The 21,937-nt window shown below is 60.4% G+C and overlaps 4 protein-coding genes across 11 annotated transcripts; 2 read left to right on the forward strand and 2 right to left on the reverse strand.

Moving 5' to 3' along the window:
• Window positions 1–50: 50 nt before the first annotated feature.
• Window positions 51–2,899, reverse strand: minpp1b (multiple inositol-polyphosphate phosphatase 1b). The gene is made up of 7 exons (XM_077626409.1): window positions 2,336–2,899; window positions 1,961–2,158; window positions 1,676–1,870; window positions 1,413–1,510; window positions 1,210–1,340; window positions 1,007–1,140; window positions 51–903 (listed from the first exon to the last, which is right to left on the reverse strand). The coding sequence occupies exons 1-7, from the start codon at window positions 2,712–2,714 to the stop codon at window positions 656–658; spliced, it is 1,383 nt and encodes a 460-aa protein (XP_077482535.1). The 5' UTR covers window positions 2,715–2,899; the 3' UTR covers window positions 51–655.
• A 377-nt stretch (window positions 2,900–3,276) lies between these two features.
• LOC144093099 (neutral ceramidase-like) lies at window positions 3,277–21,901 on the reverse strand. 8 transcript variants are annotated; one of them, XR_013306217.1, is made up of 23 exons: window positions 15,626–16,324; window positions 15,210–15,343; window positions 15,022–15,105; window positions 14,850–14,960; window positions 12,219–12,357; window positions 11,940–12,124; window positions 11,822–11,864; window positions 11,606–11,757; window positions 11,465–11,537; window positions 11,250–11,361; window positions 10,829–11,071; window positions 10,597–10,759; window positions 10,155–10,525; window positions 9,971–10,076; window positions 9,815–9,910; window positions 9,606–9,720; window positions 9,472–9,539; window positions 9,102–9,298; window positions 8,746–9,013; window positions 8,618–8,677; window positions 8,451–8,552; window positions 7,236–7,386; window positions 7,025–7,119 (listed from the first exon to the last, which is right to left on the reverse strand). XR_013306217.1 is itself a non-coding variant. In XM_077626401.1 (23 exons), the coding sequence occupies exons 2-23, from the start codon at window positions 15,309–15,311 to the stop codon at window positions 8,221–8,223; spliced, it is 2,820 nt and encodes a 939-aa protein (XP_077482527.1). In that variant the 5' UTR covers window positions 15,312–15,343; window positions 15,626–16,322; the 3' UTR covers window positions 8,155–8,220. The 8 variants fall into 8 exon arrangements, 7 of the variants coding, with proteins under 7 accessions (XP_077482533.1, XP_077482530.1, XP_077482531.1 ...); XM_077626401.1 differs by lacking the exons at window positions 7,025–7,119; window positions 7,236–7,386 and adding an exon at window positions 8,155–8,307 and having other exon boundaries at window positions 10,155–10,249; window positions 10,307–10,525; window positions 15,626–16,322; XM_077626400.1 differs by lacking the exons at window positions 7,025–7,119; window positions 7,236–7,386; window positions 15,626–16,324 and adding exons at window positions 8,155–8,307; window positions 19,975–21,901.
• bbs1 (Bardet-Biedl syndrome 1) lies at window positions 15,780–19,611 on the forward strand. The gene is made up of 7 exons (XM_077626408.1): window positions 15,780–16,132; window positions 16,781–17,162; window positions 17,240–17,422; window positions 17,528–17,659; window positions 17,774–17,880; window positions 17,984–18,104; window positions 18,227–19,611. Exons 2-7 carry the CDS (start codon window positions 16,797–16,799, stop codon window positions 19,046–19,048), a joined length of 1,731 nt encoding a protein of 576 aa, XP_077482534.1. The 5' UTR covers window positions 15,780–16,132; window positions 16,781–16,796; the 3' UTR covers window positions 19,049–19,611.
• On the forward strand, window positions 19,947–21,910 carry LOC144093102 (C-C chemokine receptor type 10-like). Its single transcript, XM_077626410.1, has 2 exons — window positions 19,947–20,618; window positions 20,747–21,910. The coding sequence occupies exons 1-2, from the start codon at window positions 20,572–20,574 to the stop codon at window positions 21,759–21,761; spliced, it is 1,062 nt and encodes a 353-aa protein (XP_077482536.1). The 5' UTR covers window positions 19,947–20,571; the 3' UTR covers window positions 21,762–21,910.
• The last annotated feature ends 27 nt before the right edge of the window (window positions 21,911–21,937 follow it).

Here is a 21,937-nt window from a genome sequence, read left to right on the forward strand (position 1 = left end):
GCCGACCAAAAAAGTCCCCTGGGATTGGGGAAAAAAGTTCTCCAGCAAAGTCGAGCCAAATGGAGGATTTATTTCAAACGAGCAGAGAGGCATTCTTTCGAGCACACTTTGACGCACGAGAAAAAAACAGATCGTTCCCCCTTTGAGTGTCCGCCGAAGCTCCGAGTCCATTCGACGAACGCCTCGGCCCGCCCAGTGGGTTTGAAGGCAGGCCTCCACGGCTAATGTGGTGCTCAGGCGCCCGACGGCGCCCCAAAGCCTCTCTCTGGCTTTAGTGTTTAGTCCACCACTCAGCCGTTTCCTCGTCAAAACAGACAAACGGCGTCGGCTCACCGGAGCGCCTCGAGCGACGTCGACGCTCTTAAACCGGTGTCGCGGCAATACCACGCTAAAACCATCTATGGGCGCACGCTACGCACCCTTCGAGATCTACTTTGCAATCGCCCACCCCGAGAGCACACGCTGCCGGTAATTTAGTCTTAAAAAATGAGTTTTCGTATCGGTTACGGTCTCGGCTTCGGCTGAAAAAACGCCACCCGGAATCGGGAGCCCGAGAAAGAAATGGGATGGCGCCGACACCGGCGTAGCTGGAGAAGACCGGGTGTAGGCACCCCCGGCCCTACAGAAGGAAATGTTCTCTCTGCCAGGAGGGGGATCAGAGCTCCGTGTTGGGCGGACGGCCACCGCCCTCGCACGCCTCGCGGAAGTCGCAGCCGTCCAGCAGGTGGCGGTAGGCGGCGCGCACGTCGCGGTAGAGAGGCGCGTCCTCGTCCGGCAGGCCGGGGAATCGAACGGGAGTCTCGTTGACCAGCAGCCGCAGGCGGGGGCCTCGCGCGCAGTCCAGCAGGACCAGAACCACGTTGGCGGCGTACGGCACCAGCAGGCTGGAGCGGAATTGCCGGCCTGGGTGAGAGAGGAGGCGTCCTTTTTTGGGGGCCTCCTTTTTTGGGGGCCTCCCGGAGAGCGTGCCCGGCCCGGCCCAGCCCGCCCCGGCCCGCCTTCTCACCCTGCTGCAAGCGGAAGTTGTCGGCAGTGGGCGGGGTCTCGTCCTTGTAGAGGCCCAGCAGACCCAGCAGCGGCAGGAGCGTCTCGGCGTGGCCCACCAGGATGGAGGCGGGCTCCGGCGCCGGCTCCGTCGACCTGCGCCCATTGGTTAAATACGACGCCCGTCGCTGGCCCGCTGGCCCAGTGGCCCGCCGGACCGCTCACCTTCGCGGCCGTCCCGCCTTGTCCAGCGTGCGGAAAATGTGATGGAAGAGCGGGCAGCTGGCCAGCAGGTTGATGGCGTGCCCGTGCGCCCGCTTCCAGAAGAGCTTCAGGTCGCACTTGTACTCCAGAACCTGCGGGAGACGCCGCCTGTAAGACGCACCGACGGCCCCCGGGAGGCGCGCTGCGTGCGGACGCCGCGTTACCTTGGCGTCGTCGCGGTCAAAGAGGAAGCACCAGGGCGAGTGCAGCGACTTGACGGCCAGCTCGTAGGAGCACAGATAGAAGGCGGCCTCCAGCAGATCTAGGGCGAGGAGAGTCAGTCAGCTGGGCGGCCGGTCCACTCGGCGGCCGGTCCACTCGGCGGCCGGTCCACTCGGCGGCCGGTCCACTCGGCGGCCGGTCCACTCGGCGGCCGGTCCACTCGGCGGCCGGTCCACTCGGCGACCGGTGCACGCGCCGCCCTCACCCGGCGTCAAAACGCCGTCGGGGAGACCCAGTTTGCTGGCCGCTTTCCGGGTCAGCGCCGCCATCTCCGGCCCGTCTTTGAACTTGTGCACCTCCCGCAACGCCGTGCTGTTCTTCTCCACGCGCTCCACGTAACCGCGGCAGTGGTCGAAGAAGCGCAGGAGGCCGTCGTCCACGCGCTGGCGGTAGCTGACCGCTGACGTCCGTCCGTCGCGGAGAAAGCAAAGCAAACGCGTGGCGGTCGAGCGAACCTCCTCTCGCGAGGGCCGACGGATGAACTATTTACGTGTGACGTTGGCCCGTCGGTGGAGTCCTTCCTGGAAGGCCTCGGCGCTGGCGACGCATCGGCGCTTGGAGCTGGTCAGCACGCGCAAGCCGCCACCGCCGCCGCGCAGCGACTCCTCCCCCAGCAGGGTGGGGAAGGCTTCGGCCAGACGGGACGCCAGGTTCCGCAGGTCCTCTCGTCCTTTGGCCGCCAGCTGACCTGCGTGAAAACGGGATCTAGTGAGCGTCAAATGAACCTTTGGCAGCCTTCCGTCTTAAAAAGGGGCGTTCGCGAGCGAAAGGGACACCACGAGAGCACGCGAACGGCGGGACGTCTCTCTCGCGGTCGTTTTGGGTGAGCGGACGAGATGACGAGTCGTGCTTTCGCAAAACTGACCGTCCATGTCGTCGGTGTACCACATGTCCCAGCGGCGCAGGACGTCCCGCCAGCGAGCGGCGTCCAGGTCACCGTCGCCCTCCGGTCCAGCCCCTCGGCTCGACGCCATCAAGTCACTGAGCTTCCGGATGGTGCGGATGTTCTTGGCGGTCGGGTAGCGGCTACCGTGACGGACGACGGCGGTCAGGTGCATCGGCGAGCAGCTTCGGTCGTCGAGGAGCTCCGGCGGCGGCGGCGGCGGCGACAGCAGTAGCATCCTCCGGTGGGCGGCCGAGTCCTCGTAACGGGTCTTGGAGCCGAAGTGAGCCGCGAAATCCGGCGCGTCCGCCGGCGAACATCCGCGGCGGCTCAGCAGCAGCAAAAACACGACGGCGAGCATTTTCCTAGCGAGCAAAGAGCGAGCAAAAAGCGAGCGAGCAAAGAGCGACTGACTGACTGACTGACTTTCGCCTCCTCATTCGCTCTTTTGAATTGCCACAAGGGGACGCTTTCCCTGCCTGTGTTGATCTTCCGCTTCCGTGACCTTTCAACTTGCCTGACAATTGTTGGACGACCAAAACTATTCCTGCGTGACGAGTGGTAGTCCAGGACGATCCCATTTTGCACCTGGGTTCACCTGACGTCGGCCACGGAATACAAAAGGCTAATGGCACTCCGTCCATTTTGGGGAAAATGATAGACTTTTAAGTGCGCCCCATGCGAGTCAGTACGTGCCACGTTGTGCTCGTACGGTTTATTATATGCGATCAATTATGATGATGTTGCTCACACTGGTGTGCTCAGGAGAGTTATCTGTATGCCCAGACATGTGAAAAATTGGAGGGAACTTTGACCCTGACCCGCGGACGGACGGACGGCGAGAAAGAGCTGCCGGACGACCACACGGGACTTGTCCAATTGTCATCGGATCTTTGATTGGCCAAAGAAATACGCCACTCCCATTGCGCAGATGCCACTATTGGGCCAATTGTTTAATGATGTATTTGTATATTTCTCACTACGCCGAAACCGCCTCATTTGAAGGGCTCGCGGTTAGCGATAGCGTAAGGACAGATCGACGGCAAAATGAGCCAAAAAGCCGGTCGCGTTGAATTGGAATGAGCTCGTCCAAAGAGGAGGGCGAGGGCCGGCTCAGCGCCGGTAAAAACCGGGGGTGACCCGGAAGACGTCGGAAGTGCCCTGGTACGGCGTGATTACCGGTCGCAGGCCTTTTATACTCTTGTAGTGTCCAAAGTGACGGATCCGGTAGGCGCCCGGGACGGCGTCGCCGGGGATGTGCCACTCCACCGTGGCGTTGCTGCGCCGATTGGAATCTTTCAGCCAGATGAACCTGCGGACGCATGGATGGCTGGATTGACGGACGGGCGGACGCATGGATGGCTGGATTGACGGACGGACGGACGGGCAGACCGACGTCAGCTCCCTTTCGCTGCGGCTCCACCGGCGCCGGCCTACCTGGTCTCCCACGAGGCGTCAGTGTGCACCAGCGTCCAGGCCTCGCCGCCGGCGGCGTCGTCGTCGCGAATCTCCACGCTCGCGAAGCTGCAATCCCTCTGGCCGAGAGTGGAGAGAAACAAAAGCGTCGGCAAAACGCCGGCCTACCGCTTCCTCAAAAGGCAACGAGGACCGAGCCAACCGGAAGAGGGCAAACGGGCCTTCTCACCACGTCTCCCGAGTGTCTGGGGTTTCCCGCCACGAAGGTGACGGACGCCACGTCGCCCTAGAAAGCAAAAGCGCCCATGAGATGGGGGAGGGGGGGGATGCGATTGGGCGAGCGCCGCCCACCTGTCTGTAGACGGGCAGCACCTGCCGCAGGACCTCTCCGAAAGTGGCGTTGTCGGCTTTCCCGTCCGCCTTGGCCCCGCCCAGGAGGTCGAAAAGGTTCCGCTGGAAGAACGGCGGCTCCGGGCCCGCCGGCAGCGACCCCGCTCGGTCCTGGCCGAGTCGGCGGATGAGCGGGCGGGGCTTTTCATCCGGCCGGCGGGGTGGGCCTTTCTCACCCGAGCGATAGCGCGCGCCAAGCCGGAGAATTTCTGGATGTAGGCGGCCAGCGTGTGGGGACCGTAGATGGTGGACGCGCCCTCGTAGCGCTGAACCTGAACGAGACGCTTTTCGTCGCTTAAGTGGTGGGCAGGCGGCGAGTGGCAGGGCGGCGACGCGTCGCCACCTGGTACTCCTCGTAAGTGGCGATGTAGTGAGTGTAGACGTTGCTGAGGCCCGCCAGGGTCACGTCCACATCCGAGAAGGCGCCCTCAGAGCGAAGCTCCTGAAGCACACGTGGGGTGGGATTTGCTCCATCTCGCCCGCTCGATCGGTCGGTCGGTCGGTCGTTGACACTCACCCGTCCTACCGATTCTCTTAACCGTCTGCCCGCCATGGTGCTGTGGCGGTGACACACACATGGGTCAAATGCGGCAACGACGGCGTACGTCACGGCGCCGTTGCGTGCGGTTACGTCATCTCTCCGGGAACCGCCACCACCGCCACGGATCCCACGGTCAGGATCTGAACGTCGACGATTTCCGGGTGCCACGGCAGCGGCCACTTCATCTGCACGCACGCATGCCGGCGTCTGAGACACGTCGACGGGCTAAATGGCGCCGCCGGCTCACCTCTCCCGTGCTGAACAGGATGGGTTTGGGGCGGTGACATTCCTGCGTGGCGTTAGAAGGCGGGCCCAGGAGGGCGTCTCGGATGCCGTCCCAAAAGGGGTCGCCCTCCACGGCGCCTGGTACGGGGAGATTTAACAAAAGAAAAACCAAAAAAGGTGTTCAAATTATGAAAGCAAAAATGGGCTGGGCAGAATACATTTGCAAGAAGACGCATAGCCTTGCCTTGCGTGAAATTGAGGTCTCCTCCGCCGTCAGTGGTTCCTGCCGCAAAACTGTGACCCAGCGCCGGTTTACATGTCCTGGCCTGACGGACGGACGGACGGACGGACGTTAGCGATATCAGCCGTCGGCAAACGCGCGCTGGCGCCGGCGCCCGACGCCGCCGACCTGGTGCGTGGCATTGAGGCGAACGACCACGTCCGTCATGTTCACCCACTGGTGAGCCGACTGAAGCGAGCCCGTCACTTCCTCCGCCGCCTCGGCGTAAAGTTCCTGTAATCAAGCGTCACGTCTCGCCCTCTGAAAACACCCGAAAAAGAAAGAAAGAAAGAAAGAAAGACAGACACCCTGGCTTTGCTGAAGATGTTGAGGCCGATGATTCTGGTGCTCTCAAACATGTCTTCGCCGGGCCCCAACGCTTGACACGCCGCCGTCTGAAAGGCCAACGCTTCCCGTTTAGTCGCTCGCGCGTCCGCTCGGAGCGGCCGGCGCGGCGTCGCCGGGTTACCCCTCCGTCGGGACACGAGCTGTTCAAGTAGTCGCAGGCTAATCCGGAGTGGACGCAGCGGGGTCCTCGGACGTTGGGGCTCACGTCGCCCAGGTTGCTGGAGGAGAAAGCGGCCACGAAAGCCGCCTGACGCGGCCCGGGCCGAGGCTCTAATCCCGGCGGTGTGGGCGCCGCGCCCGGGGCGGCCCTTTTGCCAGCTCACCTGTCCGGGCAGCGCGGCGGGGTCCTTGTGCTTCTCCATCAGGTAGGCGGCGTAGCCCATGTTGTCGGCGCTCACCAGACGATTGCTGGTCTTCATGCTGACCGCGTGGACCGCAAACCAGCTGGAGGAGGTCCGAGCGGTGGTGAAGCAGGGGGCCGGGCGGGGCGAGACGGGGCGAGCCTCACCACAGCATGCCGATTCCATCTCCGTCGGCGTCGGTGAACTTGAGGAGCAACATGTCCTTGTCCACGTCCGCGTCGTACCTGGAGAGAGACGGACGGACGGTGTGACGCCACGGCGACCGCCTCGGGTGGCGCGTGCACCCCCACCCACCTGGCCCGCTCGTGGCGCGGGTTGTTGCGGTAGGAATGAGGACTCCTGTTGACGCCACTGCCGTCCACGCGGCCCCGCTTCTTGTAGATCCGCCCGGGCCGCAGGCTGCTGTGGGCTATGTCTATACTCTGGAATAAAGGTCGGCGCAAGCAATGAGACACCTGTTGGCTCAGGGGTGGCCATCATAATGTCGAATCTAATCTAATCTAATCTCTTAGAAAAATTGAGCGAGGGAGGGGTCGGCCCGATTCATTCGGTGTGGAGGAAGATATGTAAAGTCATGTAAAAAGCTAAGCCTAACCCTGGCAATTCCCTTGGGAAGGGGAGGCCCTCCGTTCCCTTTTCCCAGCCTCACTTTGACGATGCCTTTGACCAGCGGCCGGATGGACGACTTGAGGTAACCTTTGCTGCTGATCATGAACAGCGTGTACTGGAAGTAGCCGCCCGGGCCCGAGTGCGTGTGCGTCCCGCTCAGCACCACGTTGTCCCGCCGGTACAGCTGGCCGTATTTGGCCCGGAGGGCGTTCAGGACCTGAAAAGGCCAGCGGACATTTACCTGGGGGCCACCGCGGCGTGCCGGCGTGCCGGCCACACGCACCTCCAGCCTCAGCCTCTGGGAGATCATTCCCACGTCCACGGAGACAAAGACCACTCTTCGGCGGCCGTCGTCGATGACGAAGGCGCGACTGAACAGTCGGGTGTGAATGCCCGCCGCCGTCTGCCCGGGGTTAGCGTAGCCCATCTAAACACAGCGACGCGGGCGTGAGCGTCCGGCGGGAATCCGCCTCCACGTGGGTGCGTCCGGCTACGGCTACCAGGGGGAGCTCGGCGGGGGGTCCGGTGCAGTCGGCGCGGCCCGCTCCCACCAAAAAGGCCGGCGGCCGCTCGGGCGGCGGGCTCGGCCCCGGACCTGTCCGGAGCGCCGAGCTCTCGTCAAGCGTTCGCCACACCATGGCTTTTTTTTTGTTGAATTTTAAGCTAGCTAGTTAGCTATCTCGCTAGGTAGCTAGCTGGGCGGGTCCTCACAGGTGTCGGTGGCACGCGTGGCGATCAGAAGGATGCTGGCAGTCGTCATGAGGACAAAGAGGACGGCGAGCGTGACCTCTAGCGAGGAAAGAGCGCGGGCCTTCCTGGCGGCCATCTCTTTTGAGCGGACAACGAGTCAGCTCGCAGTTCTCTAGACAAGGTCAACAGAAAACGTGTGAGAACGCTACCAGCGTAGCACCGATACTGTCGCATGTGAATCGCCGCGAGAAGGTGTAGGTGACTAGTGAGTGGTCGAGTGCTGGGTTTAGCGCTTGGCCGTAGATAAAGGCGCCGTGCTCGCTCGCTCGCTCGCCCTCCACCAGGTCAATGGAAAATCATTGCTCTCGTGTCTTATTCAGACAGACACAGATGTCGACGCCAACGTAAACTAAATGGACGATTTCTACTCATTGCAGTTGAACGTAAGACACAGACATGTTCTTTTTTCTCCCGTTAGTACTCCCCGATAGCCATGATCTCATTTTAGCCTCGTATCGGCGCGGCACCACTTAGCACGTGACGGTTACGAACCGGCAAAAGGCAAACCAGAAGCAACACCAAGACAAAATACAGCGCTGTAAAAAGGACGGACGGACGGACGGAAGGTGAAAGCGGACGCGAGCGCAACAAATGGCCCGTTCGGAAGACGAGCGCACATACACTCACGCGTCAATGTTCGACGGCGGTCGTGGACTTTTGCGTGGATACGGCGGTCATCCCGAATCTCGGGAAGGCAAAGTGCAACGCTGATAAGCCAAGGCAATCTTTTTATGACGCGGCTGGCCGATGGCCGCCGGCGCCATATTTGCGCTCATTTCCCGCACTGGCTTGGGACCGAAGGAACTTGTCGGTTTGAACCTTTGACGGAAACGGCGACTTGTGACTTGATTTGAACGGGAGTGACTTGTTGGCCAGGCACTTGATTTTCAAGTCACTTTATTTGACTCTGCTTGACTTTAGATCAACTCCATTTTTAAAAACGAGTTCACTTCCTGGCACTTTTGAAGCGCAGCTGGCGCTTGATGATCTCATGATGGCTTTGCTGTCGCTCCGCGTCGCCCGCCGCGCACGTCTGAACAAAGCACAACACATAGGCGCGTCCGTCCGTCACACACACGGCAAAAGGTGTGCCTCGTCAATAGGAAGTGTTTCAAGAAGTACAACAGACGCTCGGGATACACAAATACAAGGAATAAGAGCAAGACGCACACTGACCGGGTCGGGCGAGATGACCAGCGGCGCGGCGACCCTTTCCTTCCCGTAAAGCTTCCTCTGTCCTCGCTTTGGTCGGGTGGCACGGGAGTCCGGGGGAGGTGCCTTGGAGATTTGAACGGGTCAGCTGAGCGAGCGCGCCAGCGAGCGAGCGACGGTGCACGTCTCACCCGGGCCGCGTCCGCGACGTCCTTTCGCTTCTTTGGCAGGTTGCCGCTCCACGACAAACCCTAAAGGCGCCGAGACGGGTTTTCGTGCCGAGCGGAAATTTCACGCCGGTCCATCTTCTATTTCCTACCTCTACTTGGGAGCTTTTCCTTTTCCCGCCGGCGCTTTCGGACCGGGCGGTGGCGGGCGACGTCGGCGAGGTGACCGGCGCGAGCGCTTCCCGTCGACGTCGTTCCCCCAGCTTCTCCATGACCTCCTTCAATTCCTCCACCAGCGTGGGCGCACGGGTCCCCGTATCCGGCGGCGCGCCGGCGGGCTCGGCCGAGCCACCTCGCTCCGTCTCGTCCCGCGGCCGGAACTCTCCCGGCTCTTCCGAAGTCTCGCGGAGCCTCCCGTCGCTTGGGAAGGACGAGCGGGTCGGGTCGGCCACGGCGTTGGGGGGAAAAACAAAAAGAAAACAAAAACGCGGGGCGGCGGAAGCGTTACCTCGCCTTCCCTTCCCTTGCCGTTCCCCAAATGATTGGGGATTTGCGGGTAGCGCTCTCCTCACGCTCATCTCGCGCACGGGAGGCCTCGCCCCCTGGCGACGGCGGCGCTACGTCGGCGTCCGGCCGGCGCAGGCGGGCCTCGGCGGCGGCCGCGCGTTCCTCTTCCCGCCGCAGTTTGCGCTCCAGCGTGCGGACCTGCCGCCAAGGGGCACAAAGGATAAGCCGAGCCACGAGCAAAAATTGGCCAATTGATTCCCGTGGCCTCATTTTTCCAAAAGGGAATCGGCGTCCAAATATGCTGAAATGGGAAAGCTCAGTCCGTGGCACCTTAGTCACAAATATCTCTAAATTGCACTCTTTTTTTTCACCTGCGTCTGCAGTTCCAGCATTCGCCGGGCGATGGCGGGCTCATCTTCCGTCGCGCGCCGCTCCTCCTCTGCGCCGGGCGAGGGAACCGACGGGAATTGAGGCGGTCCCGAGACTGACCCGGGCCGGGTCTTACCCTTCAGCCGCCGCAATTCCTCCCCCAGCCTGGAGATGGCGTGGTCTTTCTCCAGGTTGGCCTCTCTCAGCCGCCTCAACTCGGCGTCCAGTCTTCCTATCTTGCCCTCGTCCTCCTGAAAGGAAGAAAGGCGCACGAAATGAAACAATATGGTGGTGTGTGCTGGTGGGCCGCAGCGAGGGCGAAGGGGGGGGGGGCGGTTTCCTCACTCGATCGGCCAGCAGCAGTTGTCGTCGCGCTTCCAGAGCGTCCTCTCCAATCTCCTTCAGATCTTCGCCGAGCGAGCCGATCAGAGCTTCCAGCGTCTGGGCGGCCAATCGTCAGGCCGGGCCGATGGCGGCAAAGCGGGGGCGCGGGTCACTCACCGGCGGGGGCCCTCGCCAGTCCCGGGCGCCGAGGAGCTTTTTGAGGATCTCCAGCCGTTTGTCGGCGCGCTCCTCCAGGATCTCGCGCTCCCTCTCCAGTCGCTCTCTGAGGTAACGGCAGACACGTGAGCGAGACGAGGCGCGAGCGGGACCAGACGCAGGCGCGACCGTTCCGACGGCTCACCTGTAGTCTTTCTCCATCTTGTGGAAAATCTGGGTGAACTGGGCGCACACCTCCTCCCTGATCTGAGCCTCCAGCAGCAGACGCGCCGCCTCCCCCTGCCGACCCAGAGGCATTTGGTCAGCCGGCCTCCGGGGCGCCGCCTCCGTTTCTACCTGCTGGCGGTCGTCGTCGTTGTCTCCGGCCAGGAGCGGCGCGGCCCCCGCCTCGTCGCCGCCCTCCTCCTCGGCCAGATCCTCCAGGGTGGTCTCCAAGGCCACCGAAGAAGAACCGTTCCCGTGCAGGTCGGCCCGGTCGATGAGGACGGACACTTCCGCCGCCGACCGGACGGCGGCGCGGTCCGGGCTGGCCGGCCTCGGGTCGGACACCGCCACCTGCCGTGGAGGCAAACGGGTGAAGGGACGCCCCCTACCGCGATCCCCTCCTACCCGAGTCCGGCCGGCACCTTCTGGGCAAGGGCGGAGAACTTGAGCACGTTGAGCGTCTCGTCGGCGCAGGAGGCGTCCCGATTGACGTTGACCACCATGGTCACCTTGCCGGCGCCACTGAGGAAGAGCTGCAGGAAGTGCGTCAGCTTGGACTCCCTGAAGGGAACGTGATGGCGGAACCTGTAAGAGAAGGACGTCTGAGACGGACGAAAAAGGGCCGGCGGGCGGGCGGGGGGACGGCTGGCTCACCTGTGCTCGCGGCGCCCGGCGTTCTGTTTGAGCCGCATGGCGCCCATGCACTTGCCCAGCGCCAGCAGCGAGCTGTTGATGCTTCCCGCCTCCTTGAGGCGCTCCCCCGTGTTGCGAGTGCGCGAACAGCGCTCCGAGCCGGCCAGGTCGCACAGGGCCAGCTCGCCCACGCCCAGGAAGCGGGCCGCCCCCACCCCCGCCGAAACCTCCGCGCGCAGGACTCGGACGGAGAAGATGCTGTGGCTGCGCAGACGGAGACGGTCCGGTCAGCTGAGCCGAGCCTAGCCTAGCCTAGCCTAGCCTAGCCTAGCCTAGCCTAGCCTAGCCTAGCCTAGCCCAGCCCAGCCTAGCCCAGCCCAGCCCAGCCTAGCCCAGCCCATCCGGGCCCGGCCTGCCCGAACCCTAAAGATGGGCCGCCGACCTCCTGCTGGACTGCCGGTTGAGCCTGGTGGAAGCCAAGCTTTGGTTCTTCCTGCCAATCTTCACCACTTTCAAGGCCTCCTCGGAACCGCTCACTTGGATCCACTTCAAATCTGCGCCAACAAATCAAAGGTGGGCAAAGCATCCCACAAAGGGCCGCCGGCCGGACCATCGTTCCCACCCGTAAAGAAGACCGATTGGACCCTTTCGGCTCACCTTTGATGAAAGTGTTTCCTTTGACGTCCTGGGACAGGCGAAGCACCGTCCTCTTTGCCTTTCCGCCCGGGACCTGGACGCGCGGCACTCCGTCAAGACAAGGGGGGTGGGGCGAGATTGGGCGCCGCCAGCGGGCGTTACCTGCTCCAGCAGGTCGTGAATGTTGTCGTTGTAAATCTCGCAGAAGGAAACCCAGACGGAGAAGCGCACGCCGGCGGGGACGTCCAGATGGAAGCGGTCGCTCTCCGCGCCGCCGCCGCCGCCACCGCCGCACTCGGAGCCGAGCGAAGAGGCTGACGGACCATCGCGTTAGCCGAAGTCGCCCGTCGACGGGGCCGCCTCCCGAGCGCCACCCACCTTCAAGAGAAGCCCCCCCGGCGGACGTCCCGCTTTTGTCATTCTAGAAAAGGCAAGAGAGAGAAACGTCGGTCGCGGCGTCGGGGCCGCGGCCGGGCTTCCGGAGTCGGCGGGCGACCTCGTGGAGCGTCCTCAGCAGACCGGTCTTCAGGGCCCCCTCGGCCGCCCGCTGCTCCTCGCTCAGTCGGCAGAAATCTCGACAGCGGCTGGGCTTGAGGTCGCCGGCGGCGTACAGGCGACCTTCCGCGCTGTCGAAGATGAGACGCAGACAGCGCGGCAGCAGCCCGCCGTCGTGCTCCGGCCCTAAAAAGGAAGGAAAAGAAAAGGGGAGTGATGGCGGCTCGGGAGGAGGAGCGGGCCAGCCTTTGAGAGCGCGGCGCGGCGCGGCGTCGCCCACCGAGCAAGGTGAAGGTCTTCCCGGCGTTGGTGACTCCGTAGGTGAAGACCAAAGCGTTTTTCCCGTGCAAAACGTCTCGTACCAAAGCGCGGACCGAGCCCTCGAACACTCGCCTCTGGCCGGCGTCCGGACCGAACACCTGACGGGACACCACCGCATCTCGGTTTCCTTTTCTAAGCCATCCAGCACAGACATAGGTGACAACATTGAATCGACGGGGGTTGGGTCGCTGTGGGTGGAGGGTGGGGGCAGCTTTCTGTTCACCTACTGAGCTGACTGACAAACTTGAAGGAGCGGGGGTTGGGCAAGAGAAGCAGCTGACGGCAATCCACTGATTGCACTCGCAGGACACTAGTATTGTGGAAAGCTTTGCTCTGTCCAGGTTGACACCAAAGCACCCCCGCCCGCAGCCACTACAGGCGGGCGGCTATTTGTTTACCTTCTTTAGTCTTTTTTATTTTATTTTGCCCAGCCCTGTTAAATAAATGCCTAGTCTTTGGGGATGCTACGTCTTCCTTCATATGTCCAATGCTTCAATTTCTTCGAGGCACTCGCTCTCTCTTCAATGGTCAAAAGTTTGCACTTTTATGGCCCATGTTTGAAATAGGTCAAAAAAAAACTCTTGAACTGGCTTTGACAGTTTATACCAGGCAGCTTTTCGTTTTGCAATCCATCCAGCACACACATAGCTGGCAAAGTTGCATCTACGGGGGTTGGGCCACTCGGGGTGGGGAGGGAGCAGCTTTTCACTCAAACTATCCTGCACTGACCGAGCTGACTGACAAACTTGAACCAGCGGGGGTTGGGCTGCCAGAAGCACCTGACGCCAATCCACTGATTGCACTTGCAGGACACTAATATTGTGGAAAGTTTCCTCTTTAGAAGTTGAAACCAAAGCACCCCCGCAGCCACTGCAGGCGGGCGGCTATTTGTTTACTTTCTTTAGTCTTTTTTTTTTTAATTTTGCCCAGCCCTGTTAAATAAATGCCTAGTCTTTGGGGATGCTACGTCTTCCTTCATATGTCCAATGCTTCAATTTCTTCGAGGCACTCGCTCTCTCTTCAATGGTCAAAAGTTTGCACTTTTATGGCCCATGTTTGAAATAGGTTAAAAAAAAGTCTTGAACTGGCTTTGACAGTTTATACCAGGCAGCTTTTCGTTTTGCAATCCATCCAGCACACACATAGCTGGCAAAGTTGCATCTACGGGGGTTGGGCCACTCTGGGTGGGGAGGGAGCAGCTTTTCACTCAAACTATCCTGCAGTGACCGAGCTGACTGACAAACTTGAAGGAGCGGGGGTTGGGCTGCAAGAAGCACCTGACGCCAATCCACTGATTGCACTCGCAGGACACTAATATTGTGGAAAGTTTCCTCTTTAGAAGTTGAAACCAAAGCACCCCCGCAGCCACTACAGGCAGGCGGCTATTTGTTTACTTTCTTTAGTCTTTTTTTTTTAATTTTGCCCAGCCCTGTTAAATAAATGCCTAGTCTTTGGGGATGCTACGTCTTCCTTCATATGTCCAATGCTTCAATTTCTTCGAGGCACTCGCTCTCTCTTCAATGGTCAAAAGTTTGCACTTTTATGGCCCATGTTTGAAATAGGTCAAAAAAAACCTCTTGAACTGGCTTTGACAGTTTATACCAGGCAGCTTTTCGTTTTGCAATCCATCCAGCACACACATAGCTGGCAAAGTTGCATCTACAGGGGTTGGGCCAACGTGGGTGGGTGGGTGGGGAGGGAGGGAGCAACTGTTTCACTCAAACTATCCTGCACTGACCGAGCTGACTGACAAACTTGAACCAGCGGGGGTTGGGCTGCCAGAAGCACCTGACTGCAATTCCCTGATTGCACTTGTGGGACACTAGTATTGTGGAAAGCTTTCCTCTTTGGAGCTTGGAATGAAAACCTGCACCCCCGCAGCCACTGCAGGCAGGGGGCTATTTGTTTACTTTCTTTAGTTTGTCCAGCCCTCCCTGTTAAATGAATGCCTAATCTTATCAGATGCTTCTGTCTGTCTAACAATTGAATTTCATCAAGGCGCTCTCCAATGGGTCAAAATGGTCAAAAGTCTGTGCGTCTGATCGCTGAGGTTGAAATAAGTCTCGGACCGGCTTTGCCACTGTGGGTGGGGCTAGTAGCTTCCAAGTTCCAAACCACCCAGCCAGCACCGACCGACCGACCGACCGACTGAGCTGACAGACAAACTAGAAGCGACGGGGGTTGGGCTGAAACAAGGAGCACCTGACGCCAATCCACTGATTGCACTCGTAGGACACTAGTATTGTGGAAAGCTATGACACGTGACTTACTGCAGGGCTGTTCAAACATTTTTGCTCCAAGAGCTACTTTTGGGGAGGAGTTAACCTTCCACCATCTATCTATATTTACAGGCCACTGACAAAGCTCGGCAATTATTTATGTTCATATTCCTGGCATTAGACTATCAACAGGGGTGAAAATCCACCCGGGATTCAGGCTAAAGCTTACTACGGACAGGCCAAATTCATAAGAGCCTAGCTGAGGATAGTGGCAGAGGGGAGGGATCAAAATGTTATTGTGGTGTGATCAAGCCAATATTTCCTTGGCAATCTACATGATGGGCAGCCAATGGGAGGGCAGGCGTCTTTACCTGGGTGAAGGTGAATCTCTGCTCCGTTTGCGGAAGGCCTTTGTCAGACGGCCGGTTCCCGGGGGCCTTGAGGACCACCGTTTGCGGCCCCTCGATAGCCAGGCAGCATTCCTGGCGGCGTTTGACGCAGCACTCAGCCCCGACTTTGCCGCGGGAGGGCGCTTGGTCTTACCTGCGATCCGCTGCTCTCTGCCCCTGCGAAAGGGCGAACCCTCAGGTAAACCTGCAGGTTCTCCGACTGGTTCCTAACTTTTTCCTGGGGACAGACGCGCACGGTTTCTATTTATTTTGGCTGGGGAAACGGGTGAGGGTGACGATGAGGGCGACGGCGAGGGCGACGGCGACAGCGACGGCGGCGACCTGTTTGGACAGAGCGGAAAATTCGTCCAGAAGGTCTCGCTTGATGTCGTCCACCAGCACCGGTCCCACCCGCTCCGGCTTTCCACCCAAGCAAGACTCCATCTTCGCCAGTCGTCAGAAAAAAATCCACCTGCCTTTGTTGTGAAAATAAAGAATGCAAACAATGAGTCGACGTTGGCATTTTGTTCATTTCGACAAAATCGATGTCGAAAGGTTGACGGTGATAAACTTGTTTCGTTCTGCCGAATGAACGTTGTTATTGTTGTTGTTGTTGTTGTTGTTAGCAGTAGCCGCAGCTAGTAAGGTGCAAAGCATTATGGCGCCTTTGAAAAGAAGGAAGGCGTTTGTCCTGTCTGAACATTGACTTTGTGTGATTGCACTCGCCCGCCCAAAATCAAATTTAGAATGAAACTCACCGTGGATATCTGAAAGGCAAACTTCCCGCAGTTTGATCGTCTCTCGCGCTCCACTTTTGAAAGTGCAATCGAAACGGCCAATCGGTGGAAAACGGCTAGCTGACGTCGCCACGGCGCGACGCGATGTCACGAAAACAAAAATGGAAAACGAGCACCGTTGCTTTATAGGCTGTAGTAGGTGGAACGACTTGTATCGCTCCTTTGTTTTGCTTTTTTTTCCCAGAATAGAAAAGTTTATAGCCGGCGTGCTTGATGAGTGTAGTCGCGTGAAAGTGACGTCAGCCGACGCCTCTCCAAACTGGCATACTAGAGGAGTTCGGAGCGGATTTAGGGATTAGAACCGGGGGCGGGGGGGCTGTGTTGGAAGTCGCACGACACCGACGCCCTTTCTGTCGCTCTTTTCCGAGGTTTTAGCATCCAGCGAGTCGACGACCTGCTTTCCTGAACGTCTGAAGCGGGGAAACCACGCCATTCGGGAGACGCTGCTTCGCTGTTTCCTTGACAACGGTGAGCCGAGCCGAGCCCAGCCAAGCCGAGCCCACCCGTTGACTGACTGTATTGTGTCGCGCGCCCCACGTCGTTTCAGATCTTATGTAGTCCTCATTTGAACAAGTCGAGACGAGGGCCAACATCTTCCTTTTGCTCCGCCGCGTATCTTTGTCAATGCAGGCAGGCAGGCAGGCAGACGTCACTCGGCTCGCCTGGGAAGGAAATGGAGGAAATGGAGGCCTGGAGTAGCGCCATCGCGCCAGTAGCTGGCGCATCTCGCTTGCTTTAGAGTTTAGAGTGGAAACTTTAGACTAGCGTTTCTACCACACTAGCAGTAGAAGCGGTACCGATACGCCACCAAAAGGAGGTTTTCGGGATTCCTTCATTCATTTTCTCAACCGCTTATCCTCACCAGCGTCGCGGGGGGTGCTGGAGACTATCCCAGCTGACTTTGGGCACCAGGCGCGGGAGGGAGGGAGGGAGGGAGGGCTTGACACCCTGAATCGGTGGCCAGCCAATCGCAGGGTGCGTGGGGACAAATGACAACCAATCATAGCTAGAGTTAGGCCATTTCGAGTGTCCAACCGTGCGAGTCGCCACAGGGAGAAGGTTCCGTTGGGCCGCGGGCAAATTCTGAGCGTGCCTTTGCGTGTGCGTACGGCGCAGCCACGAGACGGTGGTCATGAGCGGCGATGACGGCAAGTGGCTGGACGCCCACTACGACCCGCTGGCGGGCCTGCGCACCTTCACGTCCTGCATGGCGCTGACCGACCTGAGCGGGGACGGAGACGCCCGGCTGGTGGCGTTCGACCTGGGCGGCGCCTCGGCGCCGGCCGTCAGGCTCAAGGTCTACCGCGGGACGGCGCTGAGCGTCGAGAGCGTCCTGGTGGACCTCCCGTGCGGCCTGGTGGCCTTATTCATGGACCTGCACGAGCCTCGCGTCCCCGCCGTGGCCGTGGCGTCCGGCTCTTGCGTCTACGTCTACAAGAACCTCAGACCTTACTTCATGTTCACGCTGCCCGGACTGGAAGTCAACGCGTCGGAGCAGGTGGGTCGCTCGCTCGCCGCCGGCCGTTTGCCAAAGCGGCCGAGCGGCGTCACGGAACGCCACCTTGGCTTCGCCAGGACGCCTGGCAGCAGGCGAGGGAGGGCCACATCGACCCCCCCGCCCTCAAGGAGATGTTGGAGAGTCTGCGCAACAAGGCGGACGTGCCCTTGTCGGCGCGCTCGCTCCGCTTCCTGTCTGTGGACGGCGACGACCTGGAAGATTTTGTCCGGCTGCACAAGCAGCAGCCCGTCAAGCGACAGGTACGGCGGTCCGCCCGAAAGACGGGTGACGTCGAACCCGACGCCGCCCGAAAGACGGGTGACATCGAACCTGACGCCGCCGCTGCCACCGCCGCTCTTCCGCAGACTGTCATCACGTGCATGTCCACGCTGAAGAAGAGCACGGCGGACGAGGACGGCGTCAGCTGCCTGCTGATCGGCACGGAAAGCGGCCATCTTTGCGTGCTGGACCACGAGGCTTTTGTCATTCTGGCAAAGGTGGCCCCAAATGTCCCGGCGTCTTCCTGGCCGTCCTGGCCGTCCGGGCCGCCTCGGTGGCTCCTTTCTTTCGCCCTCCCTCGTTTGGTCACTCTGTCCTTCCTCGTGTCACAGATGTCGCTTCCGGCCCCGCCCACGGCCATGGACGTGACGGGTCAGTTCGACGTGGAGTTCCGCATCACGGTGGCGTGCCGCGACGGCAACATCTACATCCTTCGCAGGTGGGCCTTTGGGGGGGAACCCGGGTGGGCCTCTTTTTTACGGGGGACACGGACGAGGGCTCGGCGGGACACGGCCTCCTGAGCGCTCGCCGTGGCTTTTCAGGGACTCGGAGAAAGCCAAGTGCTGCGTGGAGCTGACCTCGCATCCCGTCGGCCTCCTGAGGGTCGGCAAGAACGTGGTGGTGGGAACCGCCGACCACAACTTGCAGGCCTTCACGCAGAAGGTAACGCCTCCCGAGCGAGCGAGCGGACGCCGTCGAGCTGTAGTTGGTGGCCCGCACGCGCGGGCCGCTTTACCTACCTACGTACCTGGGCACGGGTTTGAAGCCGCCACGACGCCTTCCAGGGTAAGAAGCTGTGGAAGGTGGCCCTCCCGGCGGCCATCCGGACCATGGCCCCCATGGAGTTGCCGGCGCGAGGCTTGCAGGCGGTCCTGGTGGCCCTGGCCAATTGCGAGGTCCAGCTGTACCGCGACAAGAACCTGCTGAGCACCGTCAGAACCCCGGCCGCCGTCAGCGCCGTCCGCTTCGGCCGCTACGGCCGCGAGGACAGCGCCCTGGTCATGAGCACCGAGGGCGGCGCCCTGATGGTGAAAATCCTCAAGAGGACGGCGGAGTTCCAGGAGCGGGACGGCGCCCCCGGGCCCCCGGCGGCGCAGGGCGTCCGCCTCAACGTGCCCAAAAAGACCAAGTTGTACGTGGACCAGACCCTGCGGGAGCGCGAGCACGGCGCCGCCATGCACCGGGCCTTCCAGATGGACCTGGCCCGCCTGCGGCTGGCGGCGGCGCGGGCCTACGCCCGGGCCCTGGAGTCCAGCCTGGCCCCGGTGTCGTCGGGCCCCGGGCGCTCGCTCAAGATCACGGCGGCCGTGCGGGGCCTGGGCCCCTCCCTGGAGCTGACGCTGGGCCTGCAGAACACGGCGGCCCGCCGGCCCCTCCGCGACCTGAGCGTCAGCTTCCTCTACGACGCCGCCTCTTACCGGCTGAGGGAGCCCTTGCTGAAGATCCCCTTGCTGCTGCCGGGACCCGTCTACCCGCTGCGGACGCTGGTGGAGCGCCTCGGCGACGTCCCCGACGTCATCAAGGTCTTCGTCCTGGCCGGGGGGCGCGGCGCCCCGCTGCTGACCGCGCACGTCAACATGCCGGCGGGCGAGGGGGTTGCCCGCTGAGCGGGAGTCGCCCAACTGTTGCTACCGATGAAGTCGCCCGTGCGCGCCAAAGATTCCTGGCGCCGTGGCCAGCCAGCGCTCCCTCCCTCCCTCCCTCCAAGTTTTCATAAGTCCGGGCATACAGAGGATCAGTTCCATCAACAGCATAAATGCTGGCAATGGGCACACACCAGTAGAACAGCTGCCATCAGCCGGGGTACCTTGCTCGCTATATTTTGGATGGTGAAAAAGGTGGACTGGTGAAAGGGGAATGCACGTGCGCATATCATGCTTGACAATATTAGCAATTGACGATGCTGTTTTCCTCTGCTACCGGCAACAGAAAGGTTCCGGATTACAGCCCAAATGCCTAAAACCAGATGGGAAAAACGTATTTAAAAAAAGAAAAAGGTTTTTCCCGTACAAAGCTTGTTATACAGCGTACACAATTTGAAATGATCAAAAAATGTATAACTTGACAGGTAATGTGTCTACTAGCCATAAATGATCTAGTCATCATAAAATGTAATGATTGATATCTGTGGATAAAATATCTAAATAAATGACACTAGAATGAGCACAAATGTGACTTCAAGTTGACCTCATTTTTCACATGTGTCCTTCTCACTTCTCATTCTGCTTCAAACGACTTTTCTGCTGAACGTGTGTGTCACTCCACATAGTCAAGCTTCCATTTCTGTGCAATATTTTTCCATCAGAAAACTCGCTTACAACTTTAGCTCATTTGATTTATTTCATAAGGGACAGCACATATTCATGAACATACATATGTCAATATGTAAGATTGCAGCCAAGGGCTAATTTCCATCTATAGTCCATCGTGTAGGTTGAAGGCAAACAATGACACATACCACACACACACACACACACACAGACACACAGACACACACACACACACACTTGGCAAAGTTTTCGACAGTTCTCACCCAATTACACCGCTTGTTCTATTGCTATTTGCACATACTCCGTCCGTCCGACAGCTGTTCCATCTTAAAAGAAGCGCCTTTCTTTTTTACTTTGACTCGATTGGCGGGCAGCAGCTCCACCAAACTGGTAGCCATAAGCTAACCTGCGAAATGTAATCATGCTGCGGAAGTAAACACATGACCCCAACCGCATCATATCATTGGCTGGACACAGTGTTAGTCCGTTTTTCCCGAAATGACCTTTTGTTGTCGTCGGTCAGTGACCGCGCAGCTGAGAGGGAACCCTGATTTAGGGATCATAGTGAAGAAGAATGAATGAAGCACATCGCCCCCCAACGGCAACAGGAAGAAGGACAATTCGACAGAAAGAGGGCAAACTTCCTGCCTCAACTTTCACATTGGCAAAGTACACAAGAGCGCCTTTTTGTGGTCATGCGGCGGTCGGCTGGGCGTGTCGACCGCATCGCTTCGCAGAACGCTCTTACACGTTATAGATCAGAAACAAACGCGGGCTCCCCGCTTTCGCAAGAGACGCGGGTCAGGTCAGGGGTCGCCGAGACACGCCCGATTGGCTGACGGCTTCCGACAAGAGGCCAGATGAGGGCCGTGTGGGGCGCACAACGCAGGATGACGAGCGCCTCCAGGTTTGTGACTTTTGCTTTTTTCCCCCCTCAACTTAAATAAGTCATTTTTTTTCCAACACCTGGAACTATATTTTACACATCCATCCGTCTGTCCGTCCGCAAGTAAGCTTTGACTCTGGTGTCGTCAGGCTGCCGAGTGACCTCGCCGTCCGTCCGTCCGCCGACTACGACTTTGCCGACTACGACTTCGCCGACTACGACAACTGGTCGCTGGAGAACTGGCGCGAGGCGTCGGGCCACGACGACGACGGAGGCGGCGTCTCCGAGTGGTGCGAGGCGGGCCGGCGCGAAGCCGCCGTCAAGGCCTTCCAGGCGTGTCTCTTCTCCGTGGTCTTCCTGTTGGGCGTGGCGGGAAACGGTCTGGTGGTGGCCACCCTGGCGGCCAGGCGTCGGCGCGGCCCGCGCTCGCCCACCGACGCCTTCCTCTTGCAGTTGGCGCTGGCGGACCTCCTGCCGCTGCTCACGCTGCCGCTGCAGGCGGTCGACGCCCACGCCGGCTGGATCTTCTCGGCGCCGGCGTGTCGGGTCACGCGCGCCGTCTACGCCGTCAACATGTACGGCGGCCCGCTGATCTTGGCGTGCATCGGCGCCGACCGCTACCTTGCCGTGGCGGCGCGCCGACCCCGTGCGCGCCGGACGTTCGGGCGGGCGGCCACGGCGGCGGCGTGGTCGGCGGCGCTCCTCCTCGGCCTGCCCGAGCTCCTCTTCTCCGGCGTGTGGGGTTCCGGGCCCGAGGCCCACTGCGGCACTCTGGCCCGGACCGCCGTCAAGAGGGCGGCCGACGGCGCCGCCTTGGCCGTCTTCGCTTTGTCCTTCCTGTCCATGGCGGCGTGCTACTCGGCCATCGCCGGTGTCTTGCGGGCGGGCGGCGTGAGGCGGCGACGCCGGCGCACCTTAAAGCTGATGGCGGCGCTGGTGCTGCTCTTCGCCCTCTTCCAGCTGCCGCACAGCGCGCTGACGTCCCTGAAGATGGCCGGGCCGCTTTGCGCGCCGCTGCCGGAGCGCGTGACGCGCAGCCTGGCCTACGTCCGCTGCTGCCTGGATCCCTTGGCGTACGCCCTGGCCGGCGGGCGCTTCCGCCGCGACGCCCTGGAGCTCCTGCGGCCGAGCCGTCCGTCTCCGTCTCCATCTCCATCTCGCTAGCTAGCCGGCCCGTCATTTTGAGCGCCAAAACAAAATGGGTCAATGTCAAGGAATACAAGCTGTCGTCGGTTGCGCCGGCATTCTGAGACCGCTCTGGGTCTAATGCTGAGAGTTGGAAAAAAATGCATTAAAAGCTTCTCCGACAGTCACCCGCCGTCTGGTCTCGGGAGATTTTT

The sequence above is a fragment of the Stigmatopora argus genome, chromosome 18, assembly GCF_051989625.1.
Source record: "Stigmatopora argus isolate UIUO_Sarg chromosome 18, RoL_Sarg_1.0, whole genome shotgun sequence".
NCBI classification, from domain to species: Eukaryota; Metazoa; Chordata; class Actinopteri; order Syngnathiformes; family Syngnathidae; genus Stigmatopora; species Stigmatopora argus.

Bases quoted from the DNA above. Each gene is read 5' to 3' on its own strand.
- LOC144093099 (XM_077626400.1), bottom strand. From the start codon at position 15,311: ATGGAGTCTTGCTTGGGTGGAAAGCCGGAGCGGGTGGGACCGGTGCTG. The intron at 12,125-12,218 runs GTGGGCGACGCC...CTTCCTTTTTAG, and splicing joins GAAGACCTTCACCTTGCTCG to GGCCGGAGCACGACGGCGGG. The intron at 9,299-9,471 runs GTGAAAAAAAAG...CCTTGGCGGCAG, and splicing joins TGCTGGAACTGCAGACGCAG to GTCCGCACGCTGGAGCGCAA.
- minpp1b (XM_077626409.1), bottom strand. From the start codon at position 2,714: ATGCTCGCCGTCGTGTTTTTGCTGCTGCTGAGCCGCCGCGGATGTTCG. The intron at 1,341-1,412 runs GTAACGCGGCGT...CGTCTCCCGCAG, and splicing joins TTGACCGCGACGACGCCAAG to GTTCTGGAGTACAAGTGCGA. The intron at 904-1,006 runs GTGAGAAGGCGG...TCTCTCACCCAG, and splicing joins CAACTTCCGCTTGCAGCAGG to GCCGGCAATTCCGCTCCAGC.
- bbs1 (XM_077626408.1), top strand. From the start codon at position 16,797: ATGAGCGGCGATGACGGCAAGTGGCTGGACGCCCACTACGACCCGCTG. The intron at 17,163-17,239 runs GTGGGTCGCTCG...TGGCTTCGCCAG, and splicing joins AAGTCAACGCGTCGGAGCAG to GACGCCTGGCAGCAGGCGAG. The intron at 17,881-17,983 runs GTGGGCCTTTGG...GTGGCTTTTCAG, and splicing joins AACATCTACATCCTTCGCAG to GGACTCGGAGAAAGCCAAGT.
- LOC144093102 (XM_077626410.1), top strand. From the start codon at position 20,572: ATGAGGGCCGTGTGGGGCGCACAACGCAGGATGACGAGCGCCTCCAG. The intron at 20,619-20,746 runs GTTTGTGACTTT...TGGTGTCGTCAG, and splicing joins AGGATGACGAGCGCCTCCAG to GCTGCCGAGTGACCTCGCCG.